A 17,504-nucleotide genomic window follows, 5' to 3' on the forward strand; every position below is an offset into this window, starting at 1 on the left:
TTGGATTTTAAATCATGATTTTGGGCTTCTAGACTCCTTCCCCATACCAAAAATACCCATATTGCATGGTTTTAGTGGCTAAACCATCAAGAAACCGCCGCCATCTTGAATTTCCGGCCGCCATCTTGGATTTTCAAACCATCATTTTTGGCCTCCAGACTCCTTCCCCATACCAAAAATACCCATACTGCATGGTTTTAGAGGCTAAACCATCAAGAAACCGTCGCCATCTTGAATTTCCGGCCGCCATCTTGGATTTTCAAATCATCATTTTTGGCTTCTAGACTCCTTCCCCATACCAAAAATACCCATATTGCATGGTTTTAGTGGCTAAACCATCAAGAAACCGCCGCCATCTTGAATTTCCGGCCGCCATCTTGGATTTTCAAACCATCATTTTTGGCCTCCAGACTCCTTCCCCATACCAAAAATACCCATACTGCATGGTTTTAGAGGCTAAACCATCAAGAAACCGTCGCCATCTTGAATTTCCGGCCGCCATCTTGGATTTTCAAATCATCATTTTTGGCTTCTAGACTCCTTCCCCATACCAAAAATACCCATATTGCATGGTTTTAGTGGCTAAACCATCAAGAAACCGCCGCCATCTTGAATTTCCGGCCGCCATCTTGGATTTTCAAACCATCATTTTTGGCCTCCAGACTCCTTCCCCATACCAAAAATACCCATACTGCATGGTTTTAGAGGCTAAACAATCAAGAAACAGTCGCCATCTTGAATCTCCGGTCGCCATCTTGGATTTTCAAACCATCATTTTTGGCTTCTAGACTCCTTCCCCATACCAAAAATACCCATATTGCATGGTTTTAGAGGCTAAACCATCAAGAAACCGTCGCCATCTTGAATTTCCGGCCGCCATCTTGGATTTTCAAATTAAGATTTTTGGCTTCTAGACTCCTTCCCCATACCAAAAATACCCATATTGCATGGTTTTAGTGGCTAAACCATCAAGAAACAGTCGCCATCTTGAATATCGGGCCGCCATCTTGGATTTTCAAATCATCATTTTCGGCTCATTAATTTCTTCCTCATAACCAAAAATATCGATTTTACATTTATTTGCTCTGGAATCACTGTCGTATGCCATAGATTCAAACTAATGAACCTCACCGAAACACAACCAGGTTTGGTTCACAAGAAACCCTGGTCTGGTTTTGGTTTTCGTTTACCGGTAAACGAAAACCAAAACTCAACCGGGGTGCTGTGTAAACGAAACACGGTTTGGTTTACGAGACATTCACAAAACACAACCAGTGTCTAAACCGAACACGGTGTGCAGCAGTTGAGTACACCGTGTTGAAGTTTTTTGAACCGCACTGGTACTGTACCGGTATTTTCCCACCTCTGGGGATCGCTTGGACTCTATGATGCAATCACCTACCGAGATAAGCGCCCGTTGCTCGGATTTGCGGTTGTTGACCACCACCATCTCAGTCTTGTAACGGGCCAGTCCTAGTTTCCTAGACTTCATCTATTCCTCAATTATGAAAATGGAGTGCGCTGCTGTCAACTCTACTTCCTCCATCGATTCACCATAGACCACTAGGGTGATATCGTCGGCGAAACCAACAATCTTAACACCCGTCGGAAGGGGCAGCCTAAGTGCGTCATCGTACATCGCATTCCATAGCATCGGACGCAGGATTGAACCTTGGGGTACTCCCGCGGTAATTCGAACGCTTTTCTGCCCCTCCTCTGTGGCATACAATAGAATCCTACCATCAAAATAGCTTACTAGAAGCTTACACAACGCTGGGTGCCATGGGCTTGTGGAATGATGCGGGAAGAGTACCGTAATCCGGGGTAACATTGGTCATTTTTCTGAATGTTTCTTTAATATTTCGTTTGAAAATGCAAATGTTGCAAATTTTATATTTTTAAAACAAGTACTGCCACCCATAGCTTGAGACTATATACTGCATTCTGTTTATTAAAAGATTGAAGCATGTTAAAAAAAATGTTTTAGGCGATTTATTGATTTAGCTGATATGGGGTAACATTGATCACCTATGTAAACAACGTTCGGTAATACTGAAAATGTCGTTACTTACTTGAACTATGGCCCCTGAAGCCGAATATGAAGGCCAAACGCTTACAAGTCATTTACTTTTTGAGTTATTTTAAAATTAAAAACACCTCGGACCAAGGAATACGCCTATGGGTAGGCAATTTCCTAAGGGATTTTTACATTCTTAACAGTAATTCGGTAATGTTGCCTAATTGAGTATACTTGTAAAAGTTTTGACAAGGGAATCGTTTTCGGCGATGCCATTTTTAGTAAGAATCACATTTTCCTTGCTTATATCGTTTGCAGAACTTGTGTGAGACATGAATCTTCGGTAGAGTCATCCTTAACAATTAAAATCATTATTTCAAAAGATGCCAAATTTACGTATAAGGTAAATGGAATTTTCGCAAAAATCATCACTTTTATTAGCTTATGAATATAAGAAAGAAAAGCTCCATTCATAATTTGGAAATGTTTCATCAATAAATGATAATACGTACTTTTGACGAGATGAGTCATTCCGATCAATGTTACCCCGCTGATCAATGATACCCCGGATTACGGTACATCGATTATCGATCGCAGCAACTCGGGCGACTTCTATTGGGGCGCTATGTCACCTTTGATCTTAGCCATTACCACTCTGTAGGCGTCACCCCACAGACTCGAATTGGCACTCTCGCACATACTATCAAAGCATGCCCGTTTTCGATTCTTGATTTCTTTTTTGAGAGTAAACTTTGCCTCACTGAATGCTGCACCGCGTTCTCTATGTGCTTCAGTGCGTGCGCGTTGCATTCATCGTCTAGCCCTAAGGCAGATTGCTCGAAGATTTGTAATTGATTCGCACCACCCTTGCACCGGCGGCCTGTTCTCTCTAGGATGGGCTTTTCTCGGCATGGACGCATCACACGCTCGTTATACCACAGCAACTAGCTCTTCACCGTTTAGGTCCAGAGTGTTCCATTCGCGCATCAGGGCTTCAATGAAAACTTCGCCGTCGAAGCGCGCTGTTTTCCAACCTCGGGCTTGTGTCGAGTTACATCGCACTGCCCTCCGCCCGCCCGGTCGTATACTAGGGAAGGTGTACCGGTATTCGTCATGTACCAGTTATTCGCCACCCCGGATTATATACATATATGGTTGCCAATTGTTTAGTGTTCGCTAAATTGCTTTAAGATGATTCTTGGAAACCGCAAAATTTTCTCAGAAAATAATAGAAAAAAAATCATTTTCCTTAAAATTTTGCTCCTTTGCACTTATTTTTCACCATGGTGTTCCTGATTCGCCATCCTCCATAAGATATCAACGTAGGTGGCGAATTCAGGAACCGAAATTAAAATCGTGGCGAATACTGTTGCAAGTAGTCCAGTATTCGCCACCCCCATTTTTAATACAAAAACAAAGGTTCTGATTAGTTTTTATATTTTCCCTGCAGAGCATGGATTGAAAGCTTTCGTTTAATGTATTGACAGTAACCAAAGGTCTTTTGATTTATGTATAAACAATATTTTTCCTTAGGGTGGCCCAAACTGGTACAATTCCCCTATAGCGAATCGAATGATGATCACTATGAGTATAACCGTCACCAACGCGCCAGTTCATGGTACCTAAAAGGTTAGAACTACAAAACGTCACGTCGATAATCGATTCTGCACCGTTTCTGCGGAAGGTACACACTGCACCCACATTGGCCAACTCTTTATTTAATGCGGCCAGGGATTCCAACAATAGTTGGCCTCTTTGTTTGGTGCAGCGGCTACCCCACTCCACTGCCCATGCATATGGTGTCCATGTATTTTGTTGTAGATTGAGCCATTCTCCTATACCTTCAGATCGATTTGGTGTCGGTGGATCCAAAGCTCGATTCTTCACAACCGCAAATCCAACTGACAGCGGTACTGTACAAAGTGTACAGTTCAAGCGTGTGCTAAATAAGGGCGTAAGTCGCATGATCGATTTCTCTTCATCGATCCTCTCTTCTGCGAATAAATGTGACAAGATGCAAGTTTGTCAGCAGTTTTTTACCTCAGATCGCTTGGCAGGGATGCAATCTTGCGTCCTGAGGTGAAAAAATGCTGGCAAACTTGCATCTTGTCACCTTCATTCGCAGAAGAGAGGATCGATGAAGAGAAATCGATCATGCGACTTACGCCCTTATTCTGGCACACGCTTGAGTTATCCCATTCGTTGACAAACGTTGGATAACGAAGCGTATCATTCAGTGATTTCTGGAACTCGTGATACTGTATCACCGGGCCTGAATTTCAGTTATTAACAACATATTGATCCAAGTCTATATCATGATCTTGAATATCCATGACATCTAAGAAATGTCGCTAACTAAATGTATTATCCAAAACTGCAATGTAATCTTAGAGTTTTGTTTGATCCTTCGACCTTGACGCTTGCTCCTGCGGGGGCGGGCGATGAGGGCAGAACCAAACATGTCGCGCATCGGTCGAGTAAAGTTAAAAAGTGCCGCGTTCGATTAGTTCTTTTTGATCTTTCGACGTTGACGCTTGCTCCTGGGCAGTGCGTCAAGAAAGCCCGAGCAGTCATCAGTTGTTTTCCCTCTCGGGTCGCGCGCCTATTTTCTCTGAGTGCTTTTATATAGCCGAGCAAACGAGTGAAGCTGAAAGTGGATTGTTACTGCTCAAGGATGACGGGTCAATTGGTGAGCTCGTTTCATGCTACTATTTCCAATCTAAGAAATATGTATGACTGCACCTCTAATATGAAAGGTTCGTCACTGTGAGTGTCGACATAAACTCTGATTCAAAAATTATTTATGTCCAATTTTTTTTTTTTCAAAACACCTTTTTCCTTTTACCTTTATTTTTGTAATTAAAAAAAAACTTTGAATGGTTCGACACTACGAGTGTAGACTTGCGAAAGGTTCACTTTTTTCAACACACTTCGAAAGGTTCGTCACCTCAAGTGTCGGCATATTTTTTCTCTACATAGATATTGTTCATATCAAATGAAAATATTATATTTACATATAAGCATATTTATATATCACCAATAATTATTCATCATGGTCTAATCGCTTATCAAAGTGAATCCTGTGACTCCTCCCCATTAACAAACATCCCTCCCAGTAACCTTTGTGGAGATGCAGAGGCAAACACGGTCTCCAAATAGCAAAGGTTACACACTAACATTCATTCGAAATCTTGTGGAAATCAAATTATCATGATTGTAATCCTGCAGATTTTAATATGTTATTTTTTCATTTCTCCAAATTACAGCAATACCAGAACACTATCCGATCCAACTGCACGCTTGTCCACCGAGGAGCACTTTGCTACTGCCGAGGACAATACAAGCAATAGCGTATCACTCAAAAAGCAAGACAGTCTCGACACATCCACCGCTTCTGTCATCCCGAATGACCTGGGTCATGGGGCGCACGTCGGTTCGCGGAAATCCTACGACTCCAAATCGCTGCCAATACGAAACGATGGAAGCTTGGACTACGATGCCTTATACGAAGACGAATCGGACAACGATCTGTCGATGGAATCGCACGGTTCCGTGGTCACACATCTGCTGTCTCAGGTGAAGATCGGCATGGATCTGACAAAGGTGGTACTGCCCACATTTATTCTAGAGCGGCGGTCTCTGCTGGAAATGTACGCCGACTATTTTGCTCATCCGGATCTATTCCTACGGATTGCCGACCTCGACGATCCACGCGAACGCATGATTCAAGTCGTTCGATGGTACCTTAGCGCTTACCATGCTGGACGGAAGAGTACCGTGGCCAAGAAACCGTACAACCCAATTCTCGGCGAAATTTTCCAGTGCCACTGGGATACACCAGAAATGCGTAAGTTTACTTTTAAATATATAACAGTGGATCGTTGCCGTGAATCTGCGTTTTAGTCATAAAATGAACTATAATCAGGCATTGCGGAATTCTCTCTCAATTGTTTTCAAAGCCCGATCGAAGCAAGCAAAGAAACATCGCATCTGTATCGGTCCATGATCGGCAATTTTTCGCAAGTTGTAACAAGCTTGATAAATAACAGTAACGAAGGAGAGCCCCACAGAGAAACCGATGATAAAACCCATTTTTTTCGCATATTTTCCATTGGGGGTGGATGTCTTTCTTTACTGACATGATTGACAATCCCCGAACATTTGATACCAATAGTGACTACCCGTTTTGGAGCTTGGGTATATGAGTTTTATCATGAAATGTCATGCATGCATTCCAGTTTATTCAAGAGTTGTTGAAGAAATTCGTTTAGAGATTTGTTCAATAAAACCTAGAAGAATCCCTTCGTGAGTTCCTACACCGGTTTTTCCAGAAATTCTCCCAGCTATTGTTATATGAATTCCTTCAACAATTTTTTTATAGGAAATGTTCCAAAATTTTCTCCAGAGATTTTTCCAAGAAACCTATTGAGAACTCTTCCAGGAATTTCTAAATAAATTACGCATCCTTTTCTCAAGAAGTGCTTCCTCCTACATTTTATCCACGGATTATTCCTGCAACTCTTTCAATCATTTCAGTTGTTCCTTCAATCATTTCTTCACAAATTTCTTCAAAGCTTCCGTCCTATGTTTTTGGAAAAAGTCCTGCAGGGTTTTGCAAAGTGTTATGCAGCTCTCTAGAACTAAGTTAAAATAAAAATAAAAAGTAACCATATAATAATCTCACTACAGATGTCAACACAATAAAACACAGAGCTTAACAACTTGTTAGTCATCGTAGTATTTTTAACGGTGAGACATCGGAGTTAAAAGCAATTCTTGAGAGTTTTATAAAGACAGAATCATTCTCAATTTTCTTGGAATTTGTGTTTGTAAAACTGGTTGGAGAACTTCTCACAACCCAATGCTTACTTTTTACCGATAGGGCTGAATGCGATTCGCAGCAGTACATATATGTTAAGGTGTTATAATAACAAAAAAAACTATCCACTCTTTTACTGTTTCTCTCGTACAGCAACCGGTGACGACAGTTCCAACATAGAAGTCAAGGACGGCCCAGTTCCATGGTGCCGAAAGGATCAATTAACTTTTATAGCCGAACAAGTCTCGCACCATCCTCCAAGTGAGTATTTTTAGAATAATAAAATAATATTATAGGTGTTAATCTTTATAAGAATTATTAGAGTAACTTTTCTCCTTGGCGAGTTCGCATCTTTACAAAAAATCCTGTTTAAAAGGCGGAACAGATGGGTCATCGTAGTTGACCATTAAGTTTGATAGTTTGACCATTTATTTTACGGGTATATATTTTCAAATGTTTATGGATGAATGAATGGAAATCGATACCAAATTTGTTTTTTACTTATCCTCAGAATGTGAAGAACGACAAGATGCTTCATGCTTTGAAATGTTGACCACCAAACGATACCAGTTTTCTGGCGTTCTTATCACTTTATCATAATTTATTAGCATAGAGAAGGGTAAACTGATCAGTTTATATTATTTGTAGTTCTAGAAAAAGTGCTTATAGATAAATGATTCCTTCGGTGATCCATCTTCCTCCGCCAATAATTCATTCACATGCATCATTATTGTTCCCATTCAAATCCCTTTCCAGTTTCAGCGTTTTATGCTGAGCACTACAACAAGAAAATCAGCTTTTCGGCCCACGTGTGGACGAAATCGAAATTCCTCGGGCTGTCGATTGGGGTGCACAACATAGGCCAAGGTACCGTGACGCTATGTGATCGAAATGAGGAGTATATAGTTACCTTTCCAAACGGTTATGGCAGGTCAGTGCGTTTTGTGATGAATTATGCAACCCCCTGGTTCAGTTTCGTACATGAGTAAATTATTCCGTTTTAGGTCTATTTTGACGGTGCCGTGGATTGAGCTGGGCGGTACGGTAACCATCACATGTCCGCAGACAGGATATCATGCCGATATCGATTTCCTCACGAAGCCATTCTACGGTGGCAAACGAAACAAAATCCAGGGTGAGGTAGGTGTCAAAAGGGTTTTGATTCAATTAGTTTGGCTTACATTTATGGCAAGGTCATTTTGTATGCGAAAATAGATTTGAGGGTTCAAAACCCATAGGGTAAGATGGGTAAAAACTCGAACGGTGCAAAAGTTTTTTTCTAGTTCAAAGATTTATTATCGAAAGTTTATTTTTTAATTCGCAACTCAAATTTAAAACAATTTTTCTGAGTGTCGGATTGTTTTGCATGCTATTCAGGTTTCAGGTTTGGAAAAGTTTTGGCCATTTGTTGTTCTTCGAGGTAGAGTTTCCCATCCCGGGAAATGAGATTTCCTGGGATTTTCGCGTTTCGGGAAATAGTTTTCTGTTTCCCGGGATTCCCATATTTCCCGGAAAAATCTATTTCATTAAAGAATTGTTCATCTATATTCAAATGAGCCTTCCTTAGCCGAGTGGTTAGAGTCCGCGGCTACAAAGCAAAGCCATGCTGAAAGTGTCTGGGTTCGATTCCCGGTCGGTCCAGGATCTTTTCGTAATGAACATTTCCTTGATTTCCCTGGACATAGAGTATAATCGTACCTGCCACACGAAAATGGAAAATTTGGCATAGAAAGCTCTCAGTTAATAACTGTAGAAGATGGTCTTGTCCCGGGATAAAAATCCCGGGAAATCTCGGGATCTAAAAAATCCCGAATCCCGGGATATTTTCGAAAATTCCGAGATTTCCCGAAATTGCATGTTGAACTAGAAAATACTGTTGTATTATTTTCTTATAATGGCACAAAACAAACTGCATGTTTTTCTGGTGACTGTTGATGCTAGAATGTATTTTAGTTATTGTATTTAGCTTACTCAATAGGGCAAGTGTACCATTAGTGGTGCACCTAAGGAAAAACTGCTAAAACACGGTGTTAAGATCATGAAATATATGATTTTAACGTATCATTCGATAGATCTCAAATCCTTCTATCATTCAAATGTATAAAAATCACTATTCATGTGAAATTTCCCTGCAAAAAGCCTTGCACCAATAATAGGAACACTGTTCCTTTAGTGGAGGTATATTTTAAGGATGGTTCCTTTAGTGGCGCAAACCATTGATTTCTTATGGGACCCTCCACTATGGGTACTGATGCACCACTATAGGTGCAAAGGAGCAAAAAAATTAAGCAAAATAATTGTTTTAAATAGTTTTACGGTTAAATTTCATGAATATTATTCGATTACTTGTATCATTTTCGCATCTTACATAATACAAAAATATCACATAATCATTTATTAGCGCGAAACATGCCAAAACACACTACCTCCACTATTGGAGCTACTTCCACTAAGGGAGCGTTTGCCCTAAGCGTTTTTATTGAGGTTTATCGCAGTAATTAAAAAGTTCGTTGTCGAAATTTATTGTCGTATTTTTAATTGTGCTTGCCTGGAAGTGATGCCGCCCAGAAACTTAAGTGGTGACAGTGATGGTTGTTGGTGTCGCGATGATACTGCAAAGCTTATACTTTTTTTCTGGTATGTTAGTAACGTAATTTTCAATAAACTGTAGTAGGTTTTTCTACAGTTTGTACCGTTTGTCAAAAAATGCTTTGGTGGTTGAATTTTTCATCATATTAAAATTAAAATGAGTTTGCCCAGTGTACCTTACACTTTTCCAGGACTAACATGCCTGTGGCTATCATGCTAATAATTTAATAGCATAAAGATTCCATATGACACAAGAATGTAAATAATTTTGGTTAAATTCGAGAGTGATTGGTATACCTATACCTTATGTATCACTGTTGATTTTTTTTTTCTATAACTTTAATAAACTGCCCATAAACGCATAATTGTCCCATGTGAATAGGAAATCCAACAAACATGGGACTGACATGCATTTATGGGCAGTAAATGCCTATTGACTTCATCTGCAGTTAGGTGTAATATTGATGAATTAGATTTAAGAGAACATTGTTTTTGCCTATTTTGATTCGACTTCACCTTCAAAAAACAGGTTCGGTTATTATGAAACTGCTCTATAAAACTAAATATTGTTTCAATGCTCGCTCCGGCCGTTCTATATTCGTTTTAGAAGCATCTAATTTTTGTATCGGGATCCCGGGATTTATTAAAATAGAATCCCGAATCCTGGGATTTTTTCGAGTCCGGGAAATAAGACCCTCTATGTGGAAGTGTTCATAAGAACACTAAGCTGAGAAGCAGGCTTTGTCCCAGTGAGGACGTTATGCCAAGAAGAAGAAGAAGAAGATATATATTCAAACAAAAACTATTGCACAATTTATTTTTCATGCTATACCCACTAATGTTCTCATTAAATCACTATTTATATTTTAATGCTTATTTATTTTTCTTTCATAATCAAATAGCTATAATAAAATGCACATGTTTTCGACGAAATGTTTTTGCAAGAAAGATTATATGGAATACAAATCTCTCGAGAGATCTTTTTCATAAATTATAGGCTTATAAAGTTTTTCATGGGCTCTGGTCAATGTAACAGTCACAATTTCAACATGAGACTTTAATTGGTTCTCATTCTAGTGCTTGTACACTCCCAGTATAAACTTTTGATTATTTTATAAAGCTTCTTGTTTTGAAGCTTTTTGTTCAAAACAAAGCTTAGAGAGTTGTCGAGGCAGATAAATAAATTACTTGGAAAGAAAGAAGAGAAATAGCCATTGCAATTTATGGACATACAATATAATAAAAAAGAAAGGCATTAAATTCGCTTTAATTTCACGTTTTTAAGAATTTCCCGGGATACCGGAAATGTCAATTTTATTCCCGTTTCCCGGGAATTCAAATCCTGATTGGAAACTACACTTCGACGTTGAAATTTTAATGTGAGATCTCGTGGAATACAATATAATTTGAAGCTTTATGTAAGAGCGTGGCTAGGCCTCCTGTAGAAACGCAGAGAAACAGCTGAATTTACCTTATTTTTTTTTTTTTCAGAATCTGCTATTTGACAATACATTAACTGCCCATAAAAGCATAACTGTCCCATAATGATTTTCGAACCAACACCTTTTTTCATCGCAACATTAATGTTTTAATATGCACTTCACTAGGCATATGAAAATTTATACACGTTGTTTGAAAATGTTGTGGAAAAATATGAAGTTGATGCAGTCCCATATTGAAAAATAAAGGCATAACAGTCTCTATATGAACTTTGAACCCCAATAGCAACTGCAAAACTGGAATTATGTTCAACTTTATATTTTTTACTGATCAATATAAGCAAATTAAGTATCCTGTGGGGTGGAGCTAAATGAATATTGCATTCAAAAATTTACTAGAAAATAATAATCATTTGTATGAAAATGCAAACTTCAAACTTTGAGCGCGGTTTTCTCAATGCCTACTAATTCCATATGGGACAGTTATGCCTTTATGGGCAGTTAAGGTGATTATAAAACTTTGAATTTTCAATCGCACAAGACTGGAGAATCTGACAACAGTTCGCATTAAAAATCAATCAAATTACTTGCTTGCTGGTGGTTACCAATGGGATAAATTTTCAATGCGAAGCGCTGTTTGGTTCTCAAGTCTTGTGCTCTTGAAAATTTGAGGTGTGGCTTCGTTCTATAATCACCTTAACCCTATTTCTGGCAAAATTTTGATCAAAATTTAGTTTCTTTCTATCTTTTTTAATAACGAGATTTTAGCCCTGGGCTAGTTCATTTCGGGACCAACGGCTTTACTTCCCTTCCGAAGGAAGTCGTCACTACAATTTTTTTGTCAGTGACTATCTCGGGGATGGGATTTGATCCCAGGTCCTCGGCGTGAGAGGCGTGTGTTCTAACCCCTACACCAGGTCCGACACCTCTCAAAATTTAGTGTGTTCATACAAACATCACTTCATGGTTGATATGAGTTATCTTGAATATTTTATATTTAGGTGAATTTTAATTAAAAGCTGTTGATTCAAATATTTAAACAATCTTACAAAAGTTTTTTTAGCAGAATTGTAGTCAGTATATTGGAGGGCCATTGTGCAGTATTTTTTTTTCTTCTGAACTGTTTTTTTTTCTGGTAGTATCGATTGTTTCTACCAAATGGAACTTTTGCTTCATCTTACTCTAGGAATCATTTAAGGTTTGTTTAGTAAACACTATAAACAAATGTTTATCGTAGGAACAAGATGTAATAAAGCTGAAAGTAATTTTAAACTCAAGGACGTTCGCCAGCACTTGCTTTGTATAACAAGAGATATTTTTTCATGCGCATGTTCTCAGTTAAACTCGATATAAAAGTTTTTAGGTTGAAGCTACCCTTAGAATGATTTTTAAATTTGTCAAAGCATTCTGCAAGAAAATCCTATAAACACTTCTTAAATTTGTTTCAAAATCCATCGGGAATTCTTCCAAAGATTGTTGAAGTTTGAAAACAGGAATATATCAAAGATTCGACCAGATATCGCTAAGGGAACCTTCTAGCATTTATACACACTTTTTCTGATGATTTTTGTTGATAAAGAGACGGAGTAAAAGTAATCTACGACGACATAAGCAGGAGTATTTACATTTGATTTAAAAAAAATCGAACGGAGGAAGAAAAAGGGAGGAACTGAAGTAATCTTTCACAACATCAGCATAGGAATTATCTCGAGTATTTCCCTTCGTTTCAATTTGAAACTTTCAAACGATTATACGACGGACAAAAATAGTTTGTGAATGAGCATGATTGTAATTTAAGCAAGCGATCGTTGGCTGAAAATAAGAATTATTGGTGATTCTGCCTGGGGAATTCTGGCTACAAAAAAAAACATTGCCGATCATCTGCCTGGTTCGAGCCTCAACGATTCGTTTGCGGGAAGGGTAATCCCAAAAGTTAGACTTATGGTTGCCCCCGCAATTTGCGCACACACACATTTTGGTATCTGTTTTCACAGGACAGGCGTCCTTAGCGTGAAAAGAAACTTAGCAAATAATACAATAATGCATGCGGCAATGTTTGGTTCAATGACCCCACATTCGGCACTGAGTGGGGTTTTAGAAATTTCCTTCAGGTTTCTGGAAATGTTCCCATGTCACACGGACATCGAACATAAGTCTTGCTTTTTCTAGAGCATTCACATTATTTTCATCATGTTCATATATTCCATTTTTAATCTCTTCAGGTGCACCATGTCATGACTTATAGTCACTTGAGAGACCTTGAACAAACGTTCAGTTTTGTCGTCATAAGTAAAAGAATGTGCTTCTTTTCATCTTGAAGGAGTTTGAGTTTGAGAAGAAGTTCACGACCTTTAAGAGTTTCCGGCAAAACGAGACTACCTTTCTATGCTATTTGGAAGGGAACCTGGATACCTCTAATGAAGTTCAAGATCTCTTGCCTAAATCCTCGGCACCTTTTGTTTCCTCACTTGAATCATAGAGCCTGGACTAGAGACTGCTTCGATTTGATGTTCAGAAAATTTATCTATAGCATCGAACTGATTGCTCATTTTGTTGCAATTATCAACATTAACTACACTGCGGAACACGTTCTTGTCTCAAGCATCAAAATACCGCCAGTTACTTAATTAAGGATTGCTGAATCCATTGCCGTTTTCATTGATGTCATAGCACGTCTGGTTTTTGAGATATTAGCTGTTAAAAATCTGAAAATTGACTGTTTCAGCCAACTTGCATGCAAGTTTACCAACTTGTATGGCAATTTAATTGCTTAATTTGCCACAGAACTCAACTTTATGTGTATAACAATACATTCTTCTTCTTATTCTTGTTATAACGTCCCCACTAGCACAGAGCCTGCTTCTCAGCTTAGTGTTCTTATGAGCACTTCCACAGTTATTAACTGAGAGCTTTATTTGCCAAATTTGCCATTTTCGCATTCGTACATCGTGTGACAGGTACGATGATACTCTATGCCCAGGGAAGTCAAGGAAATTTCCATTACGAAAACATCCTGGACCGACCGGGAATCGAACCCAGACACCTTCAGCATAGCTTTGCTTTATAGCCGCGGACTCTAACCACCTTGCTAAGGAAGGCCGAGTGGTTTAGAGAAGTATTGTATTTTGCCATATTCGTCGTTTCTGTTATATGGCAAAATACAATACATCTCTAAACCACACAAAAAAACAACTTTTGAGCGTAGAAAATACTATATATGTTGTTGATATGTATACAACAATACATATCAACCTCGTTTATTATTTTTTTCACCGCTCAAAAGTTGTTTTTTTTTTGTGGTTTAGAGAAGTATTGTATTTTGCCATATAAGAGAAACGACGAATTTGGTATGAAGACTGCAAGTATGTTGAAAAAATCGATTTATTCTGATTTTAATCGTGCAATTTCAACCAAATTTTATCTAAAATGGAAGTTTAGGTCCTATTTTTCATGCTTGGTGGATTAGTGTATCAAAAAGTTTGATAAATCATACCTAAAATTTCATGTAAACTTCAATGAAACCAGTGTTTTATACAACTTTGACGACCTAAAGCTAAAAATTGTGACATACTAGAACATTTTTGAGAACGAATTCAGAACAGATTCAGCAACTACAAATCTACTGGAGACACATAATTTGATCTTTGAGATACGCTGTGATATTTATCCCTTGGAAGGAAGCGCGCATTCCCAAGAATCGTCCTTTCTCGTCGAGTCTAGTACACGACACTGAAGACGGCCTTACAGTTGTGATCGAAATCAAATCTGTCAAAGGATACAAACTCTAGTGGAATATAATGGTATTGTACTAAATTCCGTTTTTCATCTACTTCTACTTTTATTTGAATGTTCTTGCTACGAAAATCCTTGTTATAGAATAAAGGGAAATTTATCGTTTTCCGCTTTCCAGTCATTAGGCGCTGAGTGTTCTAATAGGTTGTTAGTCTGGGCTCCTCCTCGTGGCCAACATGAGCGTGTTTTTCATCGTAATTTGGGATGCTGTCATACTAACTGTTGTGCTTAGTATAGAATCTGTCCCTGTATTAATTTGGGTTTCTCGATTGTGGCCTTTGCTTGTTGTTGAAGCTAATGTTGAAACATCAATAAAACAAAAAGTTTAAGGCTCAAATGACAATAACACATCAACTGCCTAAATGCCTTCCAGATTTACAATCTCTCTTGTATTCGTTCCAGATTTACAGCCCCAGTGAAAAGAAGTCTTTCCTTTCGATAGTCGGTGAATGGAGCGGCCTAATGGAGTACAAATTCAACGATGGAAGCAAACCATCTAAGTTTGAGACATTTGTCGACGTGAATAGTATACCGATCTTCAAGAAGAAGGTGCGCCCCGTAGCCGAGCAGACGGAAAACGAGTCTCGAAACGTGTGGAAGGAGGTCACTGCCGGCTTGAAGTGAGTGTTTGTGACAAACATTGCCTAAACTAGGTTCTGACGTATCAATTTCCCTTTCAGGATGAACGACATCGACAAAGCAACGAACGCGAAGTTTCAAGTAGAACAAAAGCAGCGTGTTGAAGCACGTGAACGGAAGGAAAACAGTGGAGAATGGGAAAATAGGGTAACTATCGTAGTGTGGTATTATGTCCTTGCATTCTATTTGATTTTAAACATAATTTTGCTTTACAGTATTTCAAATCAGTGGGCGAATCGTGGATTTACAATAATCCACTGCTGCATAGACTTACACTGGAGAGACGTGATAGTAAAAGATAGCAATCCAACGACGGAAGCTGTGCTAGTTCTAGCAGAAATAGGCAATAAAGGTAACATTAGTAGCGCTACAACTGTTGTTATAAAAACGTGACGGGTTAAGCGAATCAGTATATTCCCATTCCTATCATCGATTTAAAAAATGGTGATGAGTGAATAGTCCACTTTGACAAAATAAGTGTTAAATCAGGCTACACTGTTGTCTAGCCATACTTGAATTGATTGCAACGGTTTACTATCTTCTATAAAACCCCAAACGAAACATTTACTAAAGCTCACATTAGCACCTTAGTTCAGTACTAGTGAAACGTAATTTAAAACTTTTTAGCTATACTCTGATGACCACACGAATAACTTAAAATACATCGTCTACATTTTTGCAAACAACAATCTTCGCAGTCAGTACGTTTTTGTTATCTAGAGTTAGCTCGATTTTCAGTTTAAGCTAACAACCTTCAAATGTTACCGAGCTTTAAGTGCATGTAACCTAACGATTTATTTCATTTCCGCGAAATACCCGTCGATCTCTTTGGACATCTATTTGCAGTGATTTGTCAAAGCATTTAGCCTCAACTTCTAAGACCACAACTCTTCCACTAGTTCAGTAATATAAATAACACTCACACAACAAACGGTTTGTCCATATTTTTATTGACGCGGAGAAGGTGATTTTTGTGATATGCACAAACTTAAAAAGGGAAACTCTGTTTTATATGCAAAAATATCGTTAAATAGCTACTACAGTTTGAATATACAAGTAAAAGAAAAAAAAAACAACAAACAAAACGCTTATAACTCACACAGTAGCTCCTTTTTACCTAGAACAAAGAAAAAACAAAAACACCTGATCCCGAATCAATGAGATCCGTTTCAGGAGCGATACAACAAGCGAACATGTTAACATAAAGTTTTGCATTATCGAACAACTGGAAAAATTACACTTCAAGATGAACAAAAGGTATTATACCGTGGGTTATTATTATCAGTATCTACATCGTAAGCCTAAAAAAGGTGAAGAAGTTGCTATATTCTCAAGATAAATGCACCTTAAACGTAGTAAAAAACGAGAGCAGATTTACACTAGTAACAGGAAAATATATGATCATAAACAGCAAGCAGTTCGAACAAGTTGCACCAAACAAAAAGAAAACCCTATGAGATAAAAAAATAGAATAAACATCAACGACAACACAACTCCTGGTCGAGCAGTTGCAGACATTAAATACGATTGGAAGGGAGTATCGCGATGACTTCAACACATATATTTAACTAAAGTGATTATTTGCAATTACAAATTAGTGAACATATTACTGATGAACGAAGCAACAAGAAATCCTTAGTAACCTATTTTAGGACAATGTCCGAAACGAGAGGAAAACTAAATGAAATATGAACAGAATGCAATAAAAATTTCGAATATCTGAACGTAATTTACATTTCATTGCAATATCACACTCATTTGGGACCATTTCTACGTGAATATTAATGTACACTGGACATGACGGCAATAATTGAGTTTGCCGTTAATTCAATGCCTCAGTAAGTCTTTCCCAACTGGATGTCCGTGGACCTATTATTGTTTTTTCATATGGAGGTTTCCAGCCAGGTATAACTAATTTGAGTGCCATTGTAACTTCTTCTCATCTTCCTTGCTAGCTACTACATTTTCGGCTAGACAATAACTGCACGTGAATCCACTACTTTAAATTTAACTTTATTTTTAAGTATCGAACACAAGGATTGATAGAAACTGAACGGAAATAGCCTTCAGCTATAAAAATCTACTTAACCATTGGTACCTGACTTACAGTAAGGATATAACTCTAATGTTTTTTTGTTAATATTTTTCATATACATTTTTCAGGAGATCGCAGTAGACAACGCGCGCGAACTGATGTGTTGAAAATTTA

General features: G+C 38.2%; 1 protein-coding gene across 2 annotated transcripts in view; it reads left to right on the forward strand.

Annotated features, from left to right (window-relative positions):
* Nucleotides 1–17,019, forward strand: part of LOC5575621 (oxysterol-binding protein-related protein 9) — a 251,354-nt gene extending 234,335 nt beyond the window's left edge. For both annotated transcript variants that reach the window (XM_021844001.1, XM_021844002.1), the window contains 7 exons: nucleotides 5,284–5,864; nucleotides 6,990–7,097; nucleotides 7,593–7,767; nucleotides 7,841–7,976; nucleotides 15,059–15,276; nucleotides 15,337–15,442; nucleotides 15,511–17,019. In XM_021844001.1, coding sequence (XP_021699693.1) covers nucleotides 5,284–5,864; nucleotides 6,990–7,097; nucleotides 7,593–7,767; nucleotides 7,841–7,976; nucleotides 15,059–15,276; nucleotides 15,337–15,442; nucleotides 15,511–15,597 — 1,411 coding nt within the window. In that variant the 3' untranslated portion in view covers nucleotides 15,598–17,019. The remainder of the gene's footprint in view (nucleotides 1–5,283; nucleotides 5,865–6,989; nucleotides 7,098–7,592; nucleotides 7,768–7,840; nucleotides 7,977–15,058; nucleotides 15,277–15,336; nucleotides 15,443–15,510) is intronic.
* Nucleotides 17,020–17,504: the final 485 nt, after the last annotated feature.

This window comes from Aedes aegypti, chromosome 2, assembly GCF_002204515.2.
Source record: "Aedes aegypti strain LVP_AGWG chromosome 2, AaegL5.0 Primary Assembly, whole genome shotgun sequence".
NCBI classification, from domain to species: Eukaryota; Metazoa; Arthropoda; class Insecta; order Diptera; family Culicidae; genus Aedes; species Aedes aegypti.